This window comes from Dermacentor silvarum, chromosome 5, assembly GCF_013339745.2.
Source record: "Dermacentor silvarum isolate Dsil-2018 chromosome 5, BIME_Dsil_1.4, whole genome shotgun sequence".
Lineage (NCBI taxonomy): Eukaryota > Metazoa > Arthropoda > Arachnida > Ixodida > Ixodidae > Dermacentor > Dermacentor silvarum.
In genome coordinates this window covers 46,300,168-46,322,810 of record NC_051158.1, presented here as the reverse complement: position 1 = coordinate 46,322,810, position 22,643 = coordinate 46,300,168, and the positions used below count along the sequence as shown (strand labels likewise).

The 22,643-nt window shown below is 45.9% G+C and overlaps 2 protein-coding genes across 2 annotated transcripts in view; one reads left to right on the top strand and one right to left on the bottom strand.

Annotated features, from left to right (window-relative positions):
• The window catches only part of LOC119453343 (protein Tob1), a 31,289-nt gene extending 17,755 nt beyond the window's left edge, over positions 1-13,534 (top strand). The window contains exons 3-4 of the mRNA XM_037715385.2: positions 4,941-5,139; positions 7,861-13,534. Of these exons, the coding sequence (XP_037571313.1) occupies positions 4,941-5,139; positions 7,861-8,688 (1,027 nt within the window). The 3' untranslated portion in view covers positions 8,689-13,534. The remainder of the gene's footprint in view (positions 1-4,940; positions 5,140-7,860) is intronic.
• The window catches only part of LOC119453350 (probable aconitate hydratase, mitochondrial), a 327,347-nt gene that overhangs the window by 240,226 nt on the left and 64,478 nt on the right, over positions 1-22,643 (bottom strand). The gene's annotated exons all lie outside the window — the stretch shown is intronic.

Sequence of the window (22,643 nt, the reverse complement as noted above, 5' to 3'; positions counted from 1 at the left end):
TTATGTTTAATTTATTTACCGTACGAGTTCATAACATGCACCTTTACATAGGTACATGTGTGTAGAGAGGGGGCGGATAATGGAATAATTCTTAAGTGTCCAGTAGACGTACAATAGATGCTAACAATAGTTGTAACAACATCGAAATATAGGCAATGAGTAGCAAAGAGGTACAATAAAGCGCACATAACACGGAAATTTTAAAAAATACCCCGACGCATTGGTAGTACAAAGGTGGCAATGATAACACTAATACTATGATATATTAATACAAGGGGGTGAGTAGCATCTGCCATAAAAAGAATTTCTAAGGCTTTAGCCAACGGTTTTACACCCGGCATTGACAAATACCATTGTCAGAGTTGGCTCCAGCAGTTGTTGGACCACTGTTGATCGCTTTAAGTATCCACGTTCCTGTGAAATCTGTCTTTTTTGAATATTATACAATGGCCATCATCATCATCATCATCATCATCATCACCATCATCAGCCTATATTTACTTATTTATTTATTTATTTATTTATTTCAGGAGTACTGTCGACCTCTCGCATGGGGCCTTAGGCAGGAGTGGGTCATAGCACAAAAACAGATTTGAAAACAAAGAGAAACAATTCTAGAAGCGCAACAGGAAAATTTGCCAAAACAAGTCTACAAAGCAGGTACTAGGGAGAACATGATTCATCCACAAGTACATGAAACTGGAACACTAGAAACTCGAACACTAGAAATTATACAATTCAATAGCCTTACGCGTTCACGCATTCCATTTATTCCACTGCAGGACGAGGGCCTCTCCCTGCGCATCTCCAATTATCCCAGTCTTGCGCTAGCGTATTCCAACTTGTGCCTGCAAATTTCCCAACTCCATCACCCCACCTAGTTTTCTGCCGTCCTCGACTGCGCTTCCGATCTCTTGGTATCCATTCTGTAAGTCTAATGGTCCACCGGTTATCCATCCCACGCATTACATGGCCTGCCCAGCTCCATTTTTTTTCGTTTAATATCAACTAGAATATCGGTTATCCCCGTTTGTTCTCTGGTCCACACCGCCCTCTTCCCGTCTCTTAACGAGGTCTATACGGTGGTAATGAAGAGTAAAACAAAAACACGAGTGTCTTAATACAAAGTGGCTATTCCGAAATACAAAAATAGGATATCCCAGAACACGACACAGTAGCAAACGTTTTGCTCGAGTAAGTAGGCAATTGCTTGAGACAATTACTTCATACATCATGCACTGGCAGCTCAAGCTGAAGCTCAAGTTTTAAATTACGGGGTTTGATTTTTCCCTAAGCAGCACGAGGGCCATCAGAGACGCCGTAATGCGGGAGCTCCGGATTAATTTGGACCACCTAGGGTCCTTTAACCTCCTGACTTCAAGGCAAGCCAGACACGGGGCCTTTGGAAGCAAGTTCTTATCGCTAATAAGCGGTATTTTACAAACTCGAAAGCCTATAATTAGAAGAAATAGCATGGGTACCCGTGGACAGCAGCCTTTGAATGTACGTCGATCAAGTAAAGCACTTTCCTTCTGTTTACCTTAACACACAGACAAAGCTAGCCGCGTTCATGCTTGTGTTCATGTTTAATCTTAAATAGCGACACATTCTCAAGGCTATACAAACTCACTTAAGCATTTTTTGCTGTCGGCGGTGATACAATGGTCTAATACAAAGCAATAACATTTTCTTAAGAAGTGCAACCAAAGAGATGAATAATAATTGAAATATGGTGCCTGAAGCCTCTCGTTTCCAGTTAAGGCTGGATTTTCCCGATCGTATTTTCTTGCTCAGCACCGAAAAAAGAAGCTGATGTCCACGTCAAACAGCAGAATTTTGAACAGCGTGACACAGGCCAAAGAAAATAGGCACAGGACAGAGTGCTGTCCTGTGGACCTTTTTTCCTGTGTCGTGCTATTTAAAATTCTGCTGTTTGACAAGATGTGCCAACCAAACCAAATGAACACGCTAATGTCTATGGTGATGGACATGGGCATAATGAGACATGATTACTTGTGTAACAAGACAGGGTATAAAGAAAGAACGCGGCACCACCCTGTAGCTTAGTCCCGTGTTATTTCTTTAGTCCCTGTCTTGTTACACAAGTAATCAATGTCTTATTATGCTGGTCACCAACTACCCCAACTTTCTGCATTAACGATGGACATGGGGTCACACGAGCTTAACTCTTTCCCTACCAAGGGTAAAATAGATGTCTTTTATAATGTTACGGAAGATATTTTTTTTCTAAAGGAACTACTGCACTCTATATTTAATGTCATACATAAACAGAAAGAAAAGTGAATGGATTTTCACGCATAAATGTTTTATTAACGAGATGTATGTCATAAAAAAGATATAAATTGTTAAAATCAAGATTGGGCGACAAAATTAAACAAAGTTTGTAAAGACAGACTTGTATCTACTAAGAAACAAATATTGTGAAAATTATCAGATATACAAAATGTATTGCCGTTTATTAGGCACTATCTCCGAAAAAATCATAATTTTTGATTTAACAGGTATTCCGCTACAAAAATTTAACTGCAAGCACTACAGTTGGGCGTGCTGGGCTGCGGCCGCCGATGGTCCGGGCTGGTTCGCGTCGTCGTCGCTTTCAGACTCAAAATCCGACGAAAAGTCGGAGTCCTCTGACTCGCTGCTATTCGATGTATCGATAAGATCGGCCGCAGAGGCAGCGGGATCGCGATATCTGCGATCTCCCGAAGCGCGCGCGCCGTTTCCAGAGCCGAACATTTTCCCGTTTTGCTTTGACGATCACGAAACTTCAGAGCGCGTTTAAACATCACCGCTTGGCAGGAAAAAAGCAAACTGCTTAGAAAACAAAAATGTAGTTCTCATCCTTCACGTCCGATAGCGCAGTATGGCCGTGACCTGCGCGGAAGGTCTCGAAAGCAACGTTTCAAACCATCGATAAAGAGCTAACCATGCCCAATGGGCGAAGTACGGAAAGAGTTAAAGTGCATCGAAAGCACGATACACGAGCGCTTCGCATGCCGTCTGCATTCGTTCAGAAAACTACAAAAGGCGACAGGAACTATACAGAAACGCTGTTGCCGCACACAGCCGAATCGATCCGCCACTCGAGTAATCAAGGCCTCTATTGTTTCCTCCTGCGGTGATGAGCCTCCCGTTGGCTCATGTATACGGTGCGGTAACGTTGCGGCTTCTATCCCGCGATAATGCCCGTGCGGCCGATCGATGCGCGGCGGTGCTCTGTTGCCACGTCATCCAACTTGCACGCCCTTGTGCACGTGCTGGAGGACATGCTTGCCTTTATTTGTTGTTTTCGTCGCAGCCTTGACTGATGATATAGCTCCCGTCTCGGCGTCGTTCTTCGCTACATTCGGAGCGCGGCTTCTAAATAATGCTCAAGGTTGCAATGTAGTGATCAGCAAATTCTTTTTTTTCTTCGTGCATTTCGGAGATTTGGCATGAGGCCGCTCAACGTTACATGAACACTATGGCCAGGATTGGCGCCTTGGTGCTGATAATGCACAGAAGAGAAGTCCTGCCTTAGGGCCAACGCTCGCGCTCTATACTGCGCACACTTAACATTCTAGCACCCTGACGTATGTATAAATGACGCTTAATTTGTTCCATGGCTAGCACTGTCACCCTTAAGTGGTAATCACGCTTAAGGGTAATCGAGTCGTTGATGGTGACAAAAGACGTGCTCTTTTTTGGCAACTTTTTATGGCAAGTAAACATGGTTATAGCTGTGACAGACAGGCGATATCTGCTTGAAATAAACATTATCAGCAATCGCTGTCAAACTCCCCTGTCAGGTACTTTGGTGCTCTTCAGTTGGCTAAAAGATGCAGTTTTCAACGACGAATACTCTGATTGCGGGTGTAGTTTGAGATTGGTGTCGTATACAACAATTTCTTTACAGCTATAAGGGTAAGGGGTTGGTAATGGAACAAACCAGCACCTTTAAGGATGTAAAGATGTTTACTATGATAAGAATAAACAGTGTTTTGGCAGCGCACTTTCCCGGGAGTAATTTATTAACTTGTATTTACTGCCATGCTCAAGAGTTACGTTAGAGGTGCCCAAACGAATAGCGGCTTGCAAATGCGTAAGCTCGGAACTCAAACCGTGCTTTTGGGCTTGGGCTAGCGTCACACCCTGCATTCTAGAACAAAATTATGGCAACACCCTTTGCAAGAGTGATTGCTTATTCTGAATATTTAATTCTATCTTTGAGGTGTCTTGGATTCGCCAGGGGAATACGTTCACCGTATTTGCACCCATGGGCAGAACGTTGATGAGTGCGATGAATCGATGAGTGCGAACACCATCAGAAACGCTTTCAGAATGCTTTCATAAAATGCGGGACAAGCAGTTACTGGAGCAAGGGAAGTTCGAGTATTCTGTTTTTTTTTCTCGCCCACTCAAGGTTTGAGAGGCATGATGTCATCCCTAGACAGGATGAAGTCAGACAAAATGGCAATGTCCGTCTAAACAAGAGTAGTTCGCTGCTATCTGTTCACGCAGTGTACCTTGTGGTCAGAGTTGGTCAATGCAACCGTTTTTCCGGTACGCGAGAGTTTATGATTGGCCTGGTTGGTACGTCTTGAAAAAGCTTGAACCAGTAACACGCCATACTGCAGTACACCGCACCGGGACCAGATTTCCGGTATGCTGAAGCTATCCCGTATTTCGTTAAGTGCCCGCTCAGTTAATTTATTACGCACATATGTTATTCTTGAAAGGGAAAAAATTGTCATCCACCCGAATGTAGCATTCTTTCTGAGAAACCCGTATGAGTGTCCTTCGTAGCTTCTTGCCACATTCGGGTGGATGACAATTTTTTCTCTTTCATGATACTTCCTCCACCTGGCGGGATTCTGCAGAACTGCTTTGTCATATATTCCTTTCGTTGAACGTGGCCCTTACGATGCTTGCACTGTCAGGTATCCGGAGAAGCCATACCGGGGCTCGGCGTTCCGCTGCGTGAAGACGTCACCTCCGCTGGACCCGGTGTTCCAGATCGCGGCTCGGGAGAGCGGCGTTGACCTGCGGGATGTCCGGGAGAACCTGCCCCCCGACCTCAGCATCTGGATAGATCCCGGCGAGGTCTCCTACCGGATCGGAGAGAAGGGCGCAGCGCAGGTGCGTTGCAGACGACGAAATTGTGGGATCACAGTTAATACTGGCGGAAACCTATACTCAGTGGCCCATCTAAGTATTTATTACAAGGTCGGCCCCTAAACACTGCATTGTCCTTGCCCTTTATGCCAGTGCGCTCCAAAACCTCTGAGTGGGTTTCCAGAGACGCCGACAGTTTTCTGAAAAAAAAAGTTTGCTTCTGGCGGTGTCGTTACGGAAATAAGCGGTTGTATTTGTCTTGAGCATCCACTTAAATTCCCTCTGAGCTGGACGGCACTGTGTTTGCTACTGCGTTCTTAGGTTGTCACCAACTATAGGAAAGTAGCTTGCGATGCAGAAGTGGCAAAGCCGAGATACGTGTAGAAAGTTTTCGTGAATGGAATGGGGGCAGGGCTTGACTTGTACGAAATCGACCCGGCTGAGGTTTACATTGAAGGAGGAGCAAAAGAACGTAGCGGGTCATGATGTGAAAGTGACACGATAACAGCGCGCATTGTACCATATGCACCTTGCTGCCTTACATCGTATGAGAGTACTTAAACAGGTGTGCATGCCACTGACATCTGCAAACAACCCCGAATAATGAACGCCGATACCATACAAATAATAGGTCTCTGACCTATTTCATATGTTGGCTTTTAGAGATCCCTACACAGTCATTTTGTATAATAAAGCGACCATTACAAGATCTCTTACTTATGCTTGAACCCGTTTCAGGGTTCCCAGGTGCAGGTTGGTGAGCTTGCAATTAATTCTGGTAAACGCATACATGATGGTCGGGATAATCAAATGTTTGATACCAAGTTTTGCTGAAATGTTTCGTTCATCTTCCTTGTTCATCTCGTAACCCGTGTCTGTCAGTGTGTTCCACATTTGTTTCGGCATTGGCACCTGCCTCTATCTAATAATAGAAGCTGACACGCTATATTTTCTAAAACCATGCTTCACCCTAAACAGCCGGGGTTGCGTCGATCTGTCGACTACAGTGTGCATTGAGGTATTCACGGGACAGAGTTTTTCCGCTTTAGTCACCACGTTCTATCAGTACGTGTTATCAGCTTAGCTCCGGAAAAGGCCGCTGCCTTTATTTCTCAGTGTCTTTCAACATGGGTCTGTCACGTTGCAAGACAGTCGTTCTGCTGGCGCGGGCACCGAGGAGAACAACAGCTGCAAATAGGCTATCAGGCATGCGGGACGTTTTCCTACGGTCCGAGTTGCGGTGACCTGGGTGCTTATGGCACTGAGGTTATTTTGCAGCGCAAATACAGAAAAACCGAATATAAAAAAAAGACCGAACACTGTTGTACATTTGCTTGCCCTGTCTTTGCTCTGGAAAACAGCACTATGTCCAATCAACGTCTTGGATGTTTGAGGCACTTGTCCCTGGCACTTAACACAACTGATAGCCCTCCGAACATCCTCGACGGCAGGTGTAAGATATTTTTTTCCCACATTACCAAAGACAGTATTGCGAGGGAAAAGCCTCTATTCGTAAGCCAGAAGTCTAGGAGTTGCTTTTCTTTGTATCAATCTGTCCACTGTCAGCCTTACTCAATCGAAATGGCAGACGAAGATTCGGGTGGAGGCCCTGAAAAAGAGCCGATACAGTGGTTTCGTCAAATGCATCTCAGTGCCTGCTTCAACCTCTAGCAGCAGCATCGGCAAATATTGTTTGATATATGAGGTGCTCCCCCTGCCTGAACGAGCTAAGATACAAGCTACAAGTGAGACGGTGGTGCTCGAGTGTTTTCTTAATTGGTTTTTAGAGTCGCTATTCTGGGCAACCAAATTCTGTGAGATTGTCGAATTCGGGCATATTTACATTATGAGCTAAGCAGAGAAAACGTAGCCATTTTGAAAAGTCAATCATAGCTGATAAAAGAGCGAAATCGATAATATGACGGAATTTGGCGATGGTCTGAATAGCCCCACCTCAGATAAGAAAAGAAACGGTGCAAGGCCACAAGTGTACTCACAGCATCTGAAATTACGTATACAAAGTTGATTCAAGACACCAAGGTTTGTTTTGCTCCTGTAGAGGAATATATGCTGTCTTGCCTAACATGAACCTAATGAGAGTTTACAGGCAGACAGACCTGGCTGAGAATCGGGTAGGGATAAAAAATGAAGTCGGCACCCATTTCGAACTGATATAGGATGTTCACTTACTCTGGTCAGGTCAACAATGGCCCTCGTTAACACTATTAATTACGCAAAGAACAGAGCTAATAGCAACAGCTCCTGCTGTCAGTCTTCGAAATGGTATGCTGTTATTAACTCTGTGATGCATAACGCAGTCCATATCCAGACACTAATCAGTTGCCTCTTGGCAATCATTCGAGGTAGTGATGCCCTTCCAGAAGAGACTGGGTCCATCACAAATCAACATGTCAGAATGTTGGCACTGGACAAATGCTTTACACGCGTCGCCCTGTGGTCCTCCCCCACCTCCCACTCATCAAAATCGTCATAATTATTATCACGCTTAAGTACAGATTAGAATAAAGCCCTCTCTTCACGACCTCCAGTTACCTCTTTGTTGTGTTGCCAGAATATATTATTTATTAAAGTAATCTATTCTCGTGACTCATTTTAATGTGGACATTTCTATTCCTCTGTAACTCGCTACTCCCCCAATTTGTGCTTTAGCCTGCATCGTTCTCGCGTCAAACGGGTCTTCGAGAAACACTTGTAACCTTTTGTTGTTTTACATCCTTCGTCCAGGTGCTTCTGGGCGGCCCTCAGTCGTCGGCCCCCGAGTCGCGCTGCTGCTCGACGAGCCCCGGCTCTGCCGACGAAGCCCTGGTCGCCCAGTTGGCCGGCCTCGGCCTGGGTCCCGGCGCCAACATGACGCCCTTGTCGCCCGGCTCGGCCGCCGCCCAGTCTGCCGCCTCGGCGCCCGCGCTGGCCGCCGTCGCCGCCGTCGCCGCCGCGGCCGCGGGTCCCTGCGCCAACGGCGTTCCGGGCGCCGGTGCGCCAGTCGTCAACGGCACGGGCACGCGCTCCCTCACCTTCACCACAGCCAGCTTCGCGCAGACAAAGTTCGGCTCGACCAAGCTCAAGACAAGCTCCAAGCGTGCCCAGAGGCTCTCGCCCACCGAGCTGAGCCTGCGGCGAGAACAGCAGCAGCAGCAGCAACAACACCAACAGCAGCAACAGCAGCAACAGCACGTCGCCCGGGCGGCGGCGGCGGTGCCGCCGCCGTCGAACGGCAACCCTCTCTCGCCGCACGACTTGTACGGAACGGCGGCGGCGGCGGCTGCCGCCGCCCTCCCCGTCGACGCGTTCGGCGATGCAGCCGCTGCCGTCGTGGCGTCGCAGGTGGCTGCGGCAGCGGCGGCCGCGTCCTGCCCGCCGCCTCCCACGACCGCGTCGCGGTTCGCGGCGGCGGCGTCACCGTTCTTGGCGGCAGCGGCGGCGGCTGGTGGCTCGCTTCAGGGACATCACCACCACCACCACCATCCGCACCACCACCACCACCACCCGGCCGTGTCCGGTGCGGCCGCCGAACTCGGAGCTGCGCTCCAACAGCATCTGCTGTTGGCAAACTAGTCGGGAGCAGCCGCCACTCGCGTCTTTTTTTTATGTTTCGTTTCTTTTGTAGGGGGCCCACATCTCGCGTTTGAAAAAAAAAGACGGGCTGCCGCCTGGTCAACCGATAGGGGGTTGGTTGGTGGAGGCCGAAACTGCGGCGACACTGGTTCTTTCTTTTGAATGTGACCGTGACAGTTGTAGACGAAACGCGGAAGACAGAGCAAAGATGAGCAGGACCTCTAGACGCCCTGGATAAGGGGGAAGAGAGCTGCGCTTGCTTGGAAATTGCTGTATTGCCGGATAGGTTGGCTCGCTGAGTCACTAGGTTGGAGGCCCAACGGAAACACCCTGTAAGACAGCGTAGTTTTGGTGACTCCTTTATCCGGGAGCAACAGACCGTTTCGGCGTTAACTCTCGTTTCGAGTAGTTTCGTACTCCTCAGCGTGCGTCCAACCGGAGTGAACTGTTTTTCATTGGAGTTGTAAAGGACAGTTTTACCGCTAAGCGTGGTACCGACTGGTTGCTCCCGGATGATGAGTTCCCAGCACTTTCTGTCATCTTAGAGTGAAGCACGGCAGAAACGGTCGCTTCTTCATAGACTAAGATGAAAAGGACATCGTACAAAACATGTTTTCACCGCTTGCATAAGGCTGCTTAAAAAAGGACAGCGTTTTATTGGACTAGAGTATAGCCTTTTCAGGCAAGATTAATCTTTGAGAACGGCGGCGTATGTTTTGGTGGCTCAAAATGTAGGGTTGCCTGTTCACACTTCAAAATGCTACGGTGCAGGCGCGACAAAGGAAAGTCTTTTCCCTACGATTCCTTTTTTTTATGGAAAGGACATAATTCGCATGTTGCACTGTGGCCAGATGGTTGACGGCGCCGAGACTGTAACGGTGTTTTAATGAAATCGATAGAGTTTACCATTGTTGAATTGCTTTCGCTTCGTTACACGTCGAAGAGGTCACAGAGAAAGAACAAGGAACAGTCCTTTCTTGAGTGTCCTGAGATGGAACATTGTACAAAATAGTCTGGTCTGATCTGTTCGATATGTCAGGTTGTAGCTCTATTCTAGAGCAAATGTGTCTGTCCTGGCCAGAATTGTGCCCGTAGTATTGGCGATGGAATCTTCAGGAACTGTGCGTTAAAGAAAGTCGTATGGGCGGCGTTAGTACAGTACAGAACAGAATTGCAGGCCTTAGCTTCTACGGCTGCCAAAACTTTGTTTTCACAGAAGAGGAAGGGTACATAAAGCAAAAAAAAAAAAGAAAAAAAATATATACCATAGAACTTGAACGTTTATCACACGACTATTTCAAGGTTAGTCCCGTAGAGAAGCGATTTTTTCTTCAGCTATTTCAGTTCATGGTATTGGATACGCTCGAAAAAAGATGGTGACTGTTATGAAACCTTTGTAAAGAGCAGCATGATGATCTTGGTTATGAGAATCATGGATGTCCTCTCCGTCAACTCATGCATCTCAGAGTAGCTAAAAGACAGACGCTTTCTTGCGTAACGTAATTTCTTGCTGTAACTGTACACCTTCGCTATTGTATTAGACACATCGCACAAACTTCCGTTGCAAGGCCAATCCATAGCGCCTGAAATATATATTCGTTAACAGGAAGACCAAGAAAAAAAAGTCTATTTTTGACGACACATATGTTTTCCAGACGTAACGTTTAGAGAACCGTAGTTGCTATTGATGTTGGAACATAACTGTTGATATTTTGGGCGTCTGGAGGTTCTTATACGGTATACAGAAACAAGTGCCATCTGCTGGTATAGACGTTTAAGTGTCATGGCGTTGTCAGAGCGGGACTGTTCTAGCAACAAGAACGAGGCCATATGGAAAATAGAAAAGAAACCACAAAATGTGACAAAAATATGTCTTTAAAGACATATATAAATAGACTCCAGTGTGGAGATAAATGTCTGACCGCCGACAAAGTGGTGTCTAGAAGCAGATGGCGCCAGTTTCGCCAGTGTGCACTACTATTGCCGTGGTCGGGTCGCAGTGTTGTTGGGTGCTCATCTCGTGGGCTAGGGGGGGAGGGGGAGCGAAAATCTTGAATGTTGCAACCGTGTTGTTATACAGCTGCTGCAACCATGGCCATTGTAGCGAGCAGACGATAGGATACAAACCTGCACCTGACCTCAGGGATGCAAGCAGACGGTCGCTTTCTATATTCACGCCAACGACCTGATTTTCCTGTCGTCTGCGACATTCGTCCTTGCAGAAGCTAGCATAATAATGTGCTAACCGTCAACCGTTTTAGAGCTTTGAACCTCATCGGTGTAGCTATTTTTATGCGATGCAACATTTCAGAGAGGTGTTCGGCTATAATTGTTACAAGACGAAAAGAAAGAGGCAATCGAGATTAGCACCCACTTAGACTAGCGAGCCAAGAGGCCTAGTCATCTGCGGAAAACCACCCTCGTTCAATTATTCCGGTGGCTTGGCGTTTTTGAGAAGTGAACCAGTGATCCTGTTTCTTTTATATCGTAATATAGAGATCGGCACCAGCACCATACGACGGGGACAGAGTCTGAGCATGCCATTTCTGACGTCATGCACTGCCTCTGAGCTGACTGTGACGTCGCATCCGGTGCGGTGAACTGTTGAAGTCTGGTGTGACGAGGCACACTACGCCATGATGGTTTCGTTCAGTGCTTCTTCGGGCACTCGCTGCCATGGCGTCACCAAATCTATAAGCCAGCAAATCGAATGACTGAAGGTGGCGCTGTGACTTCACGCCATCTCAGAGGACAGAGCTGATGAAGGCGATGCGTTGTGACGTTAAGAGGTCTAGTCAAGTGCAAAGCTACGACTCGTTCATTACTGCCGTGACGCCACTCCGCTTAGTCCCAGCAAAGCCGGCGACGTCATTACGTTGCAGCGACGTGTCAAGCGAGCTTTGACCCCCGCAGCCAATGGCATGCCAGGGTACTCAGCGGAAGTGACGTAGGTGCCCAGGCTCTGTTTCCCTCGAATAATTAGCCGCATTGCCGTTGCCTGGTTTCCCCATTTCCCCCATTTTTTAATTTGAGATATATATTGTGGACAACCTTTATCACTTGCCTTTTTCCATGTCGTTTTTTCTGTACACGTTTTTTCTACTACGAGGTGTGTCGGTGTGTTTGATACAGAATGACCGCCTGATGACCGGGTTGTATGTACTTCTCTCTACACGCACTGCCGCTGGGGGCGCTGTAGGGCGCGTTTGTTACTCAGGCCGCGCTGGTTACAGCGGGCACTATATATGCTCATTACGTGGTCTAGAGCGCAAGTAGCACAAGTATGGCCCACCGAAAATTGCGTTGGCTTCGTGCGCGAGAGAGCCATATTGTTGCACGTCAGCTATTTCAGACGACAGTGGCTATTCCTCTGAGCAGACGACGGTGACCGGAATCCTGAACATCGTCTGCTAAAGCTCGAGAAAACGCAACGGTCGTTGCTGTCATTCGGTGCCATTGATGAGTCTAACATTTCATGTTTAGCAAGAAAATAAAACGAATGTATTCCAATATTGATAATCAGATTGCGATAAGTAAACGGCAAGGGGCATTAGGTCTAATGTGAAGTAAGAAAGCACTTAAACCATGGTGCGAGCAGACGGCCCCTTTTAGTTCTTTCCAGACGACGGGTTCCGGTACTTGATTATATTTTTGTTTAGCCAGACGCACCTCGCAGCAAACCGGGCGGCATCGCACGTAGTGTATACCATCGTTGTCGTCAAGCTTCGTCGTTGTAATCGTCATATTTTTTATATCTACGAGAGAATAAGAGTTTTTTAGGTTGTCGTTTTTTAGTTCGTTCGGGTCCGCTGCATTTTTCGGGCAGAGGGAGCGTCAGTACAAAGGTTGGATTTTGGTAGGCACGGAGAGGAGGGAGCCCGCGAGGGAATGTTTTATGTCAAGGCGGGAAGGAAGGTGCGAGACACGGAAAGGAAGAGTGTAGTGGTGGGACAGTGAGATAGACGACGGCAAAAGAAGGAGAGAATCTATTTTGTGTGCGGCGCAATAAGCACGGGGGTGCGCCTTGTGCATCCCCGCCCCCCACCCCTAACAATTTTGCTTCTGGGTCCGTAAATATGTACATGCATATATTACATATATCTACTATATCTATCTACGCTCCATCGTAACACGACGGACTCACCAACAAAACCCAACGACCTCCCAAAGAAATCCTCGACGCGTTAAGAAGGAACGGTGGGAAGGAATGAAAATCGGAAGCTCCTTGGTCGCACTAGTCGTTGGAACTCCGCTTTCCATAATCCAGCTTCAGACGATTACCTGGAGTGCTACTTTGGACACTGTCATCATTCTTCTCAGTTCTGATTGGCTCACAAGGCAGCTATGGCTCCTATGATTTGCACAAAGCAGAATTTGACAGATTAACACTCATGGTTTCAGAACTATAGGGATGGGGATAGCTTGTCTCAAAAGTTCGCGCTGTTAGGGGGGAAACAAGATATTCGAGGCCTAGAAAGTAGCCGAGTAAAAGAGATAGAATAAATGGATTTAAGAAGGACGATGACTTGGTCTGCGTGGGGAGAAAAAATATATAATAAAAGCCGTGAAGACAGAAAAGGTCTAGCAGACGCATGCGCCATTTGTGAGCAAAAACAAAACAAGCAGATCACACCAGAGCTCGGGTATTGTTGAGTGCGTTAGGCTTAAGTGTCACCTAATAGGGTTTGCGAATGCTCTTGTATACATGCCCAAATTCTGAACGAAAAACAACGCGCGCCGCTTGTCGGAAAGCACAGTTTTGCAGGTGGTGCGATTGAAGAGCTCCGATCGAAATAGTTCTACCACCTTCCTTCGGAATCCGATATAACCGCCACACGGCTGCCCGTCCGCGCAAACTGCCCCCGCCAAATCACCACGGTTGGCAGCAGACGACAGCGTCGGAAAGCTGGCAGACGACGTCACTGCTGGCAGACGACGACAAGCTCTGGCGTTTAAGTGCGGGCATGCCGACAATATTTTTTTTCTCAAGACTTTGTTGTTTCTTTGAAGAAAGGGAGGCGTCGTGTCCTGGAAGCTATTTTCGTACGCCAGTGGAGAACGCTAGGCTTAAGAGCGAGCTGGGACCGTTATACTGTAGGGGCTAAGCGTCGAGCGGGTCGGGTCGGTGTGGTTGTGTTTGCGGTGGTTCTGTTGTTGTTGTTGCTGCAGCAGCTGCTGTTGTTGCGCGTGTCGTGCAGTATAGGTGGCGTTACGAGGCGAGGTCCTCGTGTTGCAATGAGAGTGATGGTGACCTGCAGGTGTGCGTTGGAAAGCATTCATTTAGCGCAGCGCGCAGTGGTACGAGACGGTGCCAAGACGAAATGGGAACGCGAACAAAACAGAGGGTTGTATATCAGCCTGGCCGTGTTTATTGGAAGCTCCTGGAAATTTACGAACCTGCCGACTGCAGTTCTGTCGAACAGATCTATAACGAAACGGCAGACTACAGAGGTATGGTCAAAGCTCATGCATGTCGCAAGATACGACAGCACGCGTTTTAAATAACATCTTGGTTGTCCTTACAGAGGACGAAGAGTTATTTGGGAAATTGGCACGAGCCATTCTGGCTTTTCGTCTGTCAACTGTCCTGGCGTCTGTTTTCACTTTCATGTACTGCGTTTCCCGTCGTCTTGTCGGCGCCTCCTTGCGCCTTGCGCAAAATGAAAGAAAGGCAGAAAGGGTGGAAGAGATGAGAGTGTGATATGGAAGGAAGCGCAGTGATATCCACGTCCTAAGATTCCAAAGGAGAAAAAAAAAGATGCATATAATACAACAGGAAGTCCCTTTTATCTTTTGTACTTTGACTTAGTGCAGACGACGCGCCCGTCGCGTTCGTCTGCAGATGAGGCAGCCACACACTGTCTGCACTGTTTCTTCACATCTTGTTACATTTTAATAAGTTTTTAATAAATGTTGGACAAAAGCGTCGCAAACGTGTCTCTGGTGTTTCTGATGACGTGGAACGGGGCTCGAATGTCTCCCGTAACTGCCACCGCCAAAAGTGGAAGCATGTATGCTGGCAGCTCAGAGATTGTGCCCTGTGAAAAGGATGAGCAAGGAGCACACTAAATTGGGTCGGACTGGTAAAACATTCACTCGATACTCTTTTACGTCATCTGGCAAAACATTTATTGAATATTACTGCAGAGAAATACAGGCCAAACCAGCTTTTATTAAATTTTGCATAGAAATGTCAACGTCGGCACGTCAATATGACGGCACGGATTTCAGATACTTATGCTTATTTAGGTCGTTTCGGTATGGGACAAATTCTTTGAACTTGCTAGCTTGAATGCATCGTTCTTCAATCTATTCTTTGTTTACCGGTAAACAGTTGAGTAGACCCGAGCACACACTGTCAGAATTTATGACGTCACAAGGCACTGGTGCGGGAACTTCCGTGTGGCGTCGCCACGAGCAGCCTCTTGCCGTCTTATCCGGCTAGCAAACCCCCTCTAATGGTACGAGTGGGCGTTTTGCTGATGAAGAAGCGAAATTTTATATCACAACCTAATTTGATGTTCATATGTAGTGCCTCTTTAAAGAGATGCCAAAGCGAGACATTAGGGAGTTTTAGAATCAGTGGGCTGTTATTTTTGGAACGCTATCGGACGGGTGTAAAAAAAAGAAGACTAGGAAGCACAAAAGAGACCAAACAGCATGTGAGTCAGGCGTACGTGTAGTTTAGGGGCTTTTCTGGGCACGCTAAGCTGCTTTGGTACGGCGTTTCTAAAACTCGCTAATTACGGGTTCGCGTAGGTTGATGAGTCTGCTTAACTGGCCTTTACAACTGCTCGACGCAAATAATTTTAGTAGTACATGGCGTCAGACATTATATATATATATATATATATATATATATATATATATATATATATATATATATATGCATGTCTGGCAATATACATTGCCAGCGAAGGTATCCGCTGGCAAATGAGGTATATCTCATGAGATGTAATTTTGATGACGGAATCGATAATGCTACGTCCAAATGGGACCTCAGTGCCAATTACTCTATAGCCTGCTTAGGTCAGTGCGGGACTTGGTAAGAAGGTCAAACTGATCAGGTTAGCTGCTCGTGCACGCTCTCCGCTGCATCATGAGTCGCTGCCAGCTCTGCAGTTGTGAAAGAAAGAAAGAAAGAAAAGAAAGAAAGAAAGAGAGAAAGAAAGAAAGAGAGAAAGAAAGAAAGAAATATAATTTTTCTGCTTTTAGCTGTGACAGAAACGGCAGCAGGAACAAATTCATTGAGGCCCGACAGAAGATCCTGCCCCGTTTCGATTCCGGCAACAACGTTTGCTTGTATTCAGTCGAGAAAATAAACACAGCATGGTCCACTTACAGCATTACAACAAAAGCAAACCATTTTCAACTTACATCATCGAACAAAATATAAAGCATTCGTACATAAATAAAACACAGATTCCTAACACGTACGACGTACCTACTATAAGATACGCTCAATAAAAATGTGCCAATACAATATTGCACGCAGAATACCGACAGGTCAAACATCTGTAGAATTTCAGTCTACGCCAAAACACAAGGAAGACCAGACTTTTTTTTCCCGACTTTCACTTCAAAGCACGACGCCGATGAGAAGCGGTCAAGTTACGTCACGAACGCTGCCCTACTTTCGTGCATGCTGGCCTCTCTTGCTGCCAAAGCGCCCAGCAATGTCGCCATGCTTTTTCTTTAGCTTACAATGTTTTGAATCTCTTCTTGCTGAAGAAGACTTATCTATGGTCAGACATTGGCACAGTTTATGACAGCACGAGAGAATTTTACAATGGTGTCCCCGACTGTCCTTCTCTTTTATGTCGTTTTCTCGGATATGTGATACTGTGACATTGGCCCAAGACAAGGATTTGGCCTTTCAGAAATGAAATATACCACTCCAGTTTGCTTAATACTTCATTGTTTTTCAGACAGATTTAACTCCAAAGTAGAATCACAAAGTTTTGCCTCTCACGTAGTGACTAATAAGGCCTTGCCTTGCCAAGCTGCCTTGACCTTTGGGACTGAATCCAGGCTACGCCAGTAAGTAAAACACAGTAAGTAGTTTGCCAAGTATCCAAATAGCGTGTCTAATAATTACATGTATTGTTTCAATCCCTAAGACTGACTTGATCCCCGCGTAGATGTGTGAAAGCAACACACTCCTTGAGGTTGTGCATTGAGTAATCGGAGCAGAATCGGGAGTAGTACTAGCTGGCGTACGTTCAATTGCTGCTCAGCCAGATTCAAATGGCTTTTTTTAGAATACGTTACAAAGACCCATCAAAGCGAAAAAATGCAGTGTGCAGCTTGACTGGTGCAAATATATTTTATGCCAACGTTGTCAATATTTACGTGCGAGATTCTACCTTCAGCATGATTTCTACAGCCGCTGGTGAGCCGGTGAGCACAACGATCTGTTATATGGCACGGTTTGTGTCAATAGCCAACGCGATGGCCGCCTCTTCAGCACCGGTTCTGTCTGCATGCTGAACTTTCGCCGCGGCGATCTGCCGAAGATTTTTCGTTCACGACGCTGACGGCGTGAGAGTCCCTGTCAGGATACCTGGCCACATCCTTAAACCTCGTGATGGAGAAACTGCCGTTCTTTTTAGAGGCGAAGCACTGCTGGGAGCCCGAGCATCGCTAGATTAAAGAGTACCGGCGACATGACCGCGCTCTGCAGCGTGCATCTCTGTGGGACGTTCAGCCTTCTCGATCTGAGGTAGTCCAGCCCTATCTTGGCCCCACGCACACTGAGGAAGAATCGTACGTAGTTGTACGTCCGCCGCCCACAATGTGTACCATTGAGGTTCTCCAGAATAGCTGCGCGTGAGACGTTGCCGAAGGCCGCCTTTAGGTCTAGCGCCAGTGTGTCGCCGGCTCTGTAGGGTGTGATGTCAGCGAGTGTATCTTCCATTAACTGATGAAGAGCTTTGGACCAGAAGACTTGGTAGCCAGCACCACCACAACCACCGCCACATTACCACGAAAGACTTGCCCGTGTGACGTAGTAGGCTTACTTTGGCACAGCTTTCAACAAGAACACATTCAAACCACGAACACCACCAAGGGCTTGCTGTGACTTGATGAACACAATGACTTTGGCAGAGCTTTCAACAAGAAGACTTGAAAACCGCCACCAATGGCTTGTCATTGTGATTGCAGTGGACAACAACGTTTACAGAGCTTTCAAAAAGACGAACGATGTCGTCGACATCCTGAGCGCTGCAGACTGGCCGTATCATTTCCAGCTATAAAACTGTCATTTTGAATATAAAAAGCGGATCTTAAGCAAATACAGCAAGCATAGCATGCAAGCGTGCATCTAAATTGAGACTCCAGTAGCGCGAGGAGATTGAGTAACATCTGCTTTCGCAAACAATTTCATTACTGAGCCTAACATGAACGCGGCGTGACCTTTCAATTCCTAGGCTCTTGTATAGCGTACTCTCCAACCAAGTCTGCCATGTAAGCTAACCTTTTGCGCAGGCTAAAGGTGGGTTCGTGTTTAAAGCTGCGTTGTCGTAACGCTTGCTTCTTTTGGAAACCTCAAAACGGTATTCATTCAGCGCATCACGATCCTTTGTGGCTGGACACAAGGACTGTTTTCATCGGCGAGCTATTTTAGTGGCACTCGTGGACTAGCATATATGCTTATCGGTAATCCGTGCATTCACCTTTAAAAAGCTTTAAATACGCCGCTGAACAGACGCCCAGGTTCCGCTTTGTGGCGCCACCGCCTCTGAGCGTTAAAACAGTTAAACTAGTTTTATAACAATATTAAAGGATGGCTATATAGGTGAGCTACGTGAACGCGCCTTTGACGCTAGTTAGAACTCAGATTTATATCTTTTTCCGTCGAAGATGGCCAGAGTACTGTACCAGAGGCTTTCATTTTTATTCATTTATGCCTCGCAATGACAAATGTACCTATCCACAGAGTTGAACAAAGGCATTTCAGGCGTAGAAGACAGTAATAAGCCACTCGTAACCAAGCAACCTGCTTTCTGTATTGGGCACTAATAAAAGAGTGTGTTATTCCCTGCGGATGCTATTGGCTAAGATGAGATGCGAAATTCGGCACTGTCGAAATCCAGAACACAGTTCGGAACAAAGGACTAACCTGGACTCTAGTCATGAATAGCTGGAAGATAGAGCGGTGATGGTCTAATGCATGTATATGTATAAACATCATCCTGTATACCTTAACGCCCCCAGGCCTTCTCATATACGTTTTGTAGAGTATTTCACATCACAAATTCATTCTACGATGTTCACTCTAGTGCTTGCAGAACACACCAGATAAAAATAATTACGTAGAACTTCGAAGGTGACCTGTACATGTATATTGCTACACTCTAAATAGCGTAGACATTTTGGTACATACATACCCTGTACACGCAGTGAATACCCTGTACATGCAGTACATATCCTTTATATAGTGCAGATCTACCGATTCACCCAGGTAGCTACGCAGCTAGTACAGTTATTGTTTATTTATGAGCTAAAGTTATTTGAAAACTTCCAGTAAATGTTAATGTTAATAACGCAAAGGAATGTTTGCGTGGTATGCACGAAAGAACGAAATGAACTTTTGAGAAACAATGGGTGCACTCAATAGAGTCGCATCAAGCAGTATTGCCATGCTAGCGGATTTTTCGCTTCATATAACGGATTTTTCGCTTTTATTCACGCAAAATGGCATGCATAAACGACAGTGAACTTTTAGTGGAGAACCGAAGAACTCGCAAACATAGCTAGCAGATCTTAGAGGACTTCGGACGTTTTTTTTTCTAAATGATCCTGTGGAAGAAAAAAAAAATACTGCAACACTGCCTTGTATAGAGCAGCTTTTTCTAATCACCGAGATGAATTTAGCGTTCGCAGTATTCATCGACAATATATTGTTTCATAAAACGGGAAGAGCATTTCAAGAGCTCGGAATAATCATTTCCTTGCTGTCTACATAAGCAAATGTCATTATCAGAAAGTTAGACTGCTTTAGATGTCCCTTTCAACGCCTATTTAGTTCAGTCCCAGTTCAGCTAATTTCGTTCACACATAAGGAGTTCCTGCTTGCTGTCTCTGATTCTATTTTTTCTTTAACGTTTTTTTTTTCTGAATTTTCAACCGACGTTTCAAATAACTTACAGGCTTCCGTTCGAGTTTCGGCATTCGATTAGCTGAATATCCACGCGAGTGAATAGAAACACTGGCACTTTGCCATGGGAAAGTACAAATACTGCTCCTGGCTCGCATGGTTCCCGAACATTTTCAGAGTCCAGATTTTTCTCTGGCAAGCTTTGCATAAATTGCCATGGAAGTTTTTATCTACGTTTACAGGGTCAGACGAAGCCGTACAAAGCACAGCGGATATAAACAGCTTTTCTATAGAAACGTAGAATTATTAGCGGATGAGGGTTATATCTGCGCTAAGCAAAACATTTTCGATAAGGAAAAATTACAGTGAAATCTGGAGTAAAAGGCAATCGTGCCGCCGGTTGTAGCCGAACTCACACCCTCCTCATGACAATTATGTGGTGGGGCATAAGCCGAGTTAAGTCGATGGCTATCCTTCCATTCACTATCTTGGGCACATACGTGGGTTTCTATATGAGTTCCTATGACGTAATTTTTGAAAGTGATAGCCAGTGCTACTCGCGGTCATGGTGGTGAATGTGGCTGCGGCAGTGCCTGACACGCCTACATTAGTACATATCCCACCGGGCGGTAATCGGTCTCTCAAGGACGGCGAAGTTGTCTGTTCCTTCCCTTGCGCTTACGTTTTCTCTAATTGCAAAATACAAATTTAGTGACGAATACAATTCTCATTTACTACTAAAAAATTGATGAACAAAAAAAAATACAAGTAGGAGCGCATATGTTCCCGAGACGCGAATACAGCTATGGGACCCAATCGGCGTTCAAGGTCACTTTTATTGTCTACTGTTATGTTGTGAACGTGAAAAACAATTCTTAAAATTTAAATACCACGGTTAGATGCGAAACGCGGTGTGTCCCTGTACGGGAAGAAAATAACTATGTCAGTCATCTCCTCAAGTTTGCTATGGTGAAAAGTGCATTTCATTACCTAAACGCCGCGATGAAGATGGAAATACTTGTAGTACATAGCCACGTTGCTGCCGCGTCCGGCATTTTCACGAAATTTCATTGATTTCGAAACACACCTGATCGTTGCTCTCGGCTGTCTGGGACGACATAGAGGTGTAGATCAATCTAGTGTCAAATTTCTTGAAAGTAGATGACAAGAATATGAGTAAATCACTACTTTACAATTACGCATGCACCACACTTCATACCCAGAGTGAATATCTTGCGTAATCCCCTCCGAGTGAAGTTGAAAGATATGTTCAAGGCAATGTACAATTTATTGTACAAGGGGTCTTAGGAGGACATGGCAGGCAGTCCCAATTGATAACCGGCAGCTTACCGTCATCCTCAAAAAAAAAAAAAAAAACATCAACTGTGGCTCCAATCCACGCTGTGTAGGTGGTTGGACAGCGAAGCTGTAAACAACACCCAAGACGATTACCCATTGTGACGTCACTTGAATTCACACACGTGGCTCTACAAAGCGTGAAACCAGAGACGAGTGAAATGTACTTCACTACACACTTTATTACTTCACAATGACATTATATTCACGCTGTTCTTCTGGCGTCTTTACTTTCTGTGGTCTACCCATGGTAGCCTGGAATGAACTGAATGAGTTGCTAGACCCTGGTGACGTCACTGCGTGATTTCTATGCTGTTGGGTACGTTTCCACTCAGAGTAGCTTACGCAACCGTAATCTTTACTGGGAAACACACGCGGGAGAAGAAACGTGCTTCGCATTATTCGCTGGCGTCATTAGCATACATTATACGGTTTGCACTTCACACGAGGGCTTTGAACTGACGTCAACCCCTTTCGAAGCAGCTGCAAACCTAATCTTTACCGGGACGCGTCGGAGGGTGTTCCCATTGTCCACACGCGCCTTATCCTCATCGCTGATGTGGTTTTGATGCTTGTTTTGTGGTTTTTCGTTTGAAAAGCGAGTGCTGAGCTGTATGCTGTATGCCTGATTTTAAAGGAGATATGGTGTTTGTATTCAATTTTTACCATGCCGTTTTTTTTGCTTACGCCAACGACACGAAAATTTCCTTGGCTCGGTAGAGATGTACAGCTTCGCTGCAAAATTGCGCCCCCAGTAATTTTTTTGTAGAAGTACCAATGCATGTGACATAAACTTGGAAGTGAACAAAGACGCTTGAGAAGAAGTTAATAACTGCGCAACGAGCGATAGAGCAATAAATGATAAGTGTAACGTTGGGTAATTGGGTAAAGACAGCGGCGGGTATTTAGCAAAAGGGGGTAGCCCGTATTCTAGTTGACGTTAAGAGAAACAGACAAACTTGGGCAGGCCACGTGGCGCGTAGGGCTGATGACCGGCGGCCGTTTAGAGCTACAGATTGGGTTATCAAGAGAAGGTAGGCGCATTTGGAGGACGGCAGGAAATCAGGTGGAGCGATAAAATGAGGAAATCGTTAGGTATAATAGGGTGTCAGCTATAGCACTAGACAGGGGTAACTGTAAACATACGGTCGAGGGTTTCAGTCCAGGGGACGTAAAATTAGGCTGAATATGACCAATAATTGTACACTCGAATAAAATGCGGCAGAAAGGATGTTCTCACTCGAATAAAAGAAACCCAACATTTTTTTTGCGTCTGCTTTTCATGGCTTCCATTTTAGTTAACAAAGAGACACTAAAAAATGAAAATAAGTTAGGCTGTATTGGTAAATCACCACTCTTCAATAAGAAAATAAATATCAATCTTATCTCGACATAAAGCCTGATAAGCCAGAAAAGACGCCAAGACGAAAGTCAGGTTTTAGACGCCGCCTTGAAGTTCTCCGTGACGCCATGAAAGACGTCATGACAGCTCGTCGTG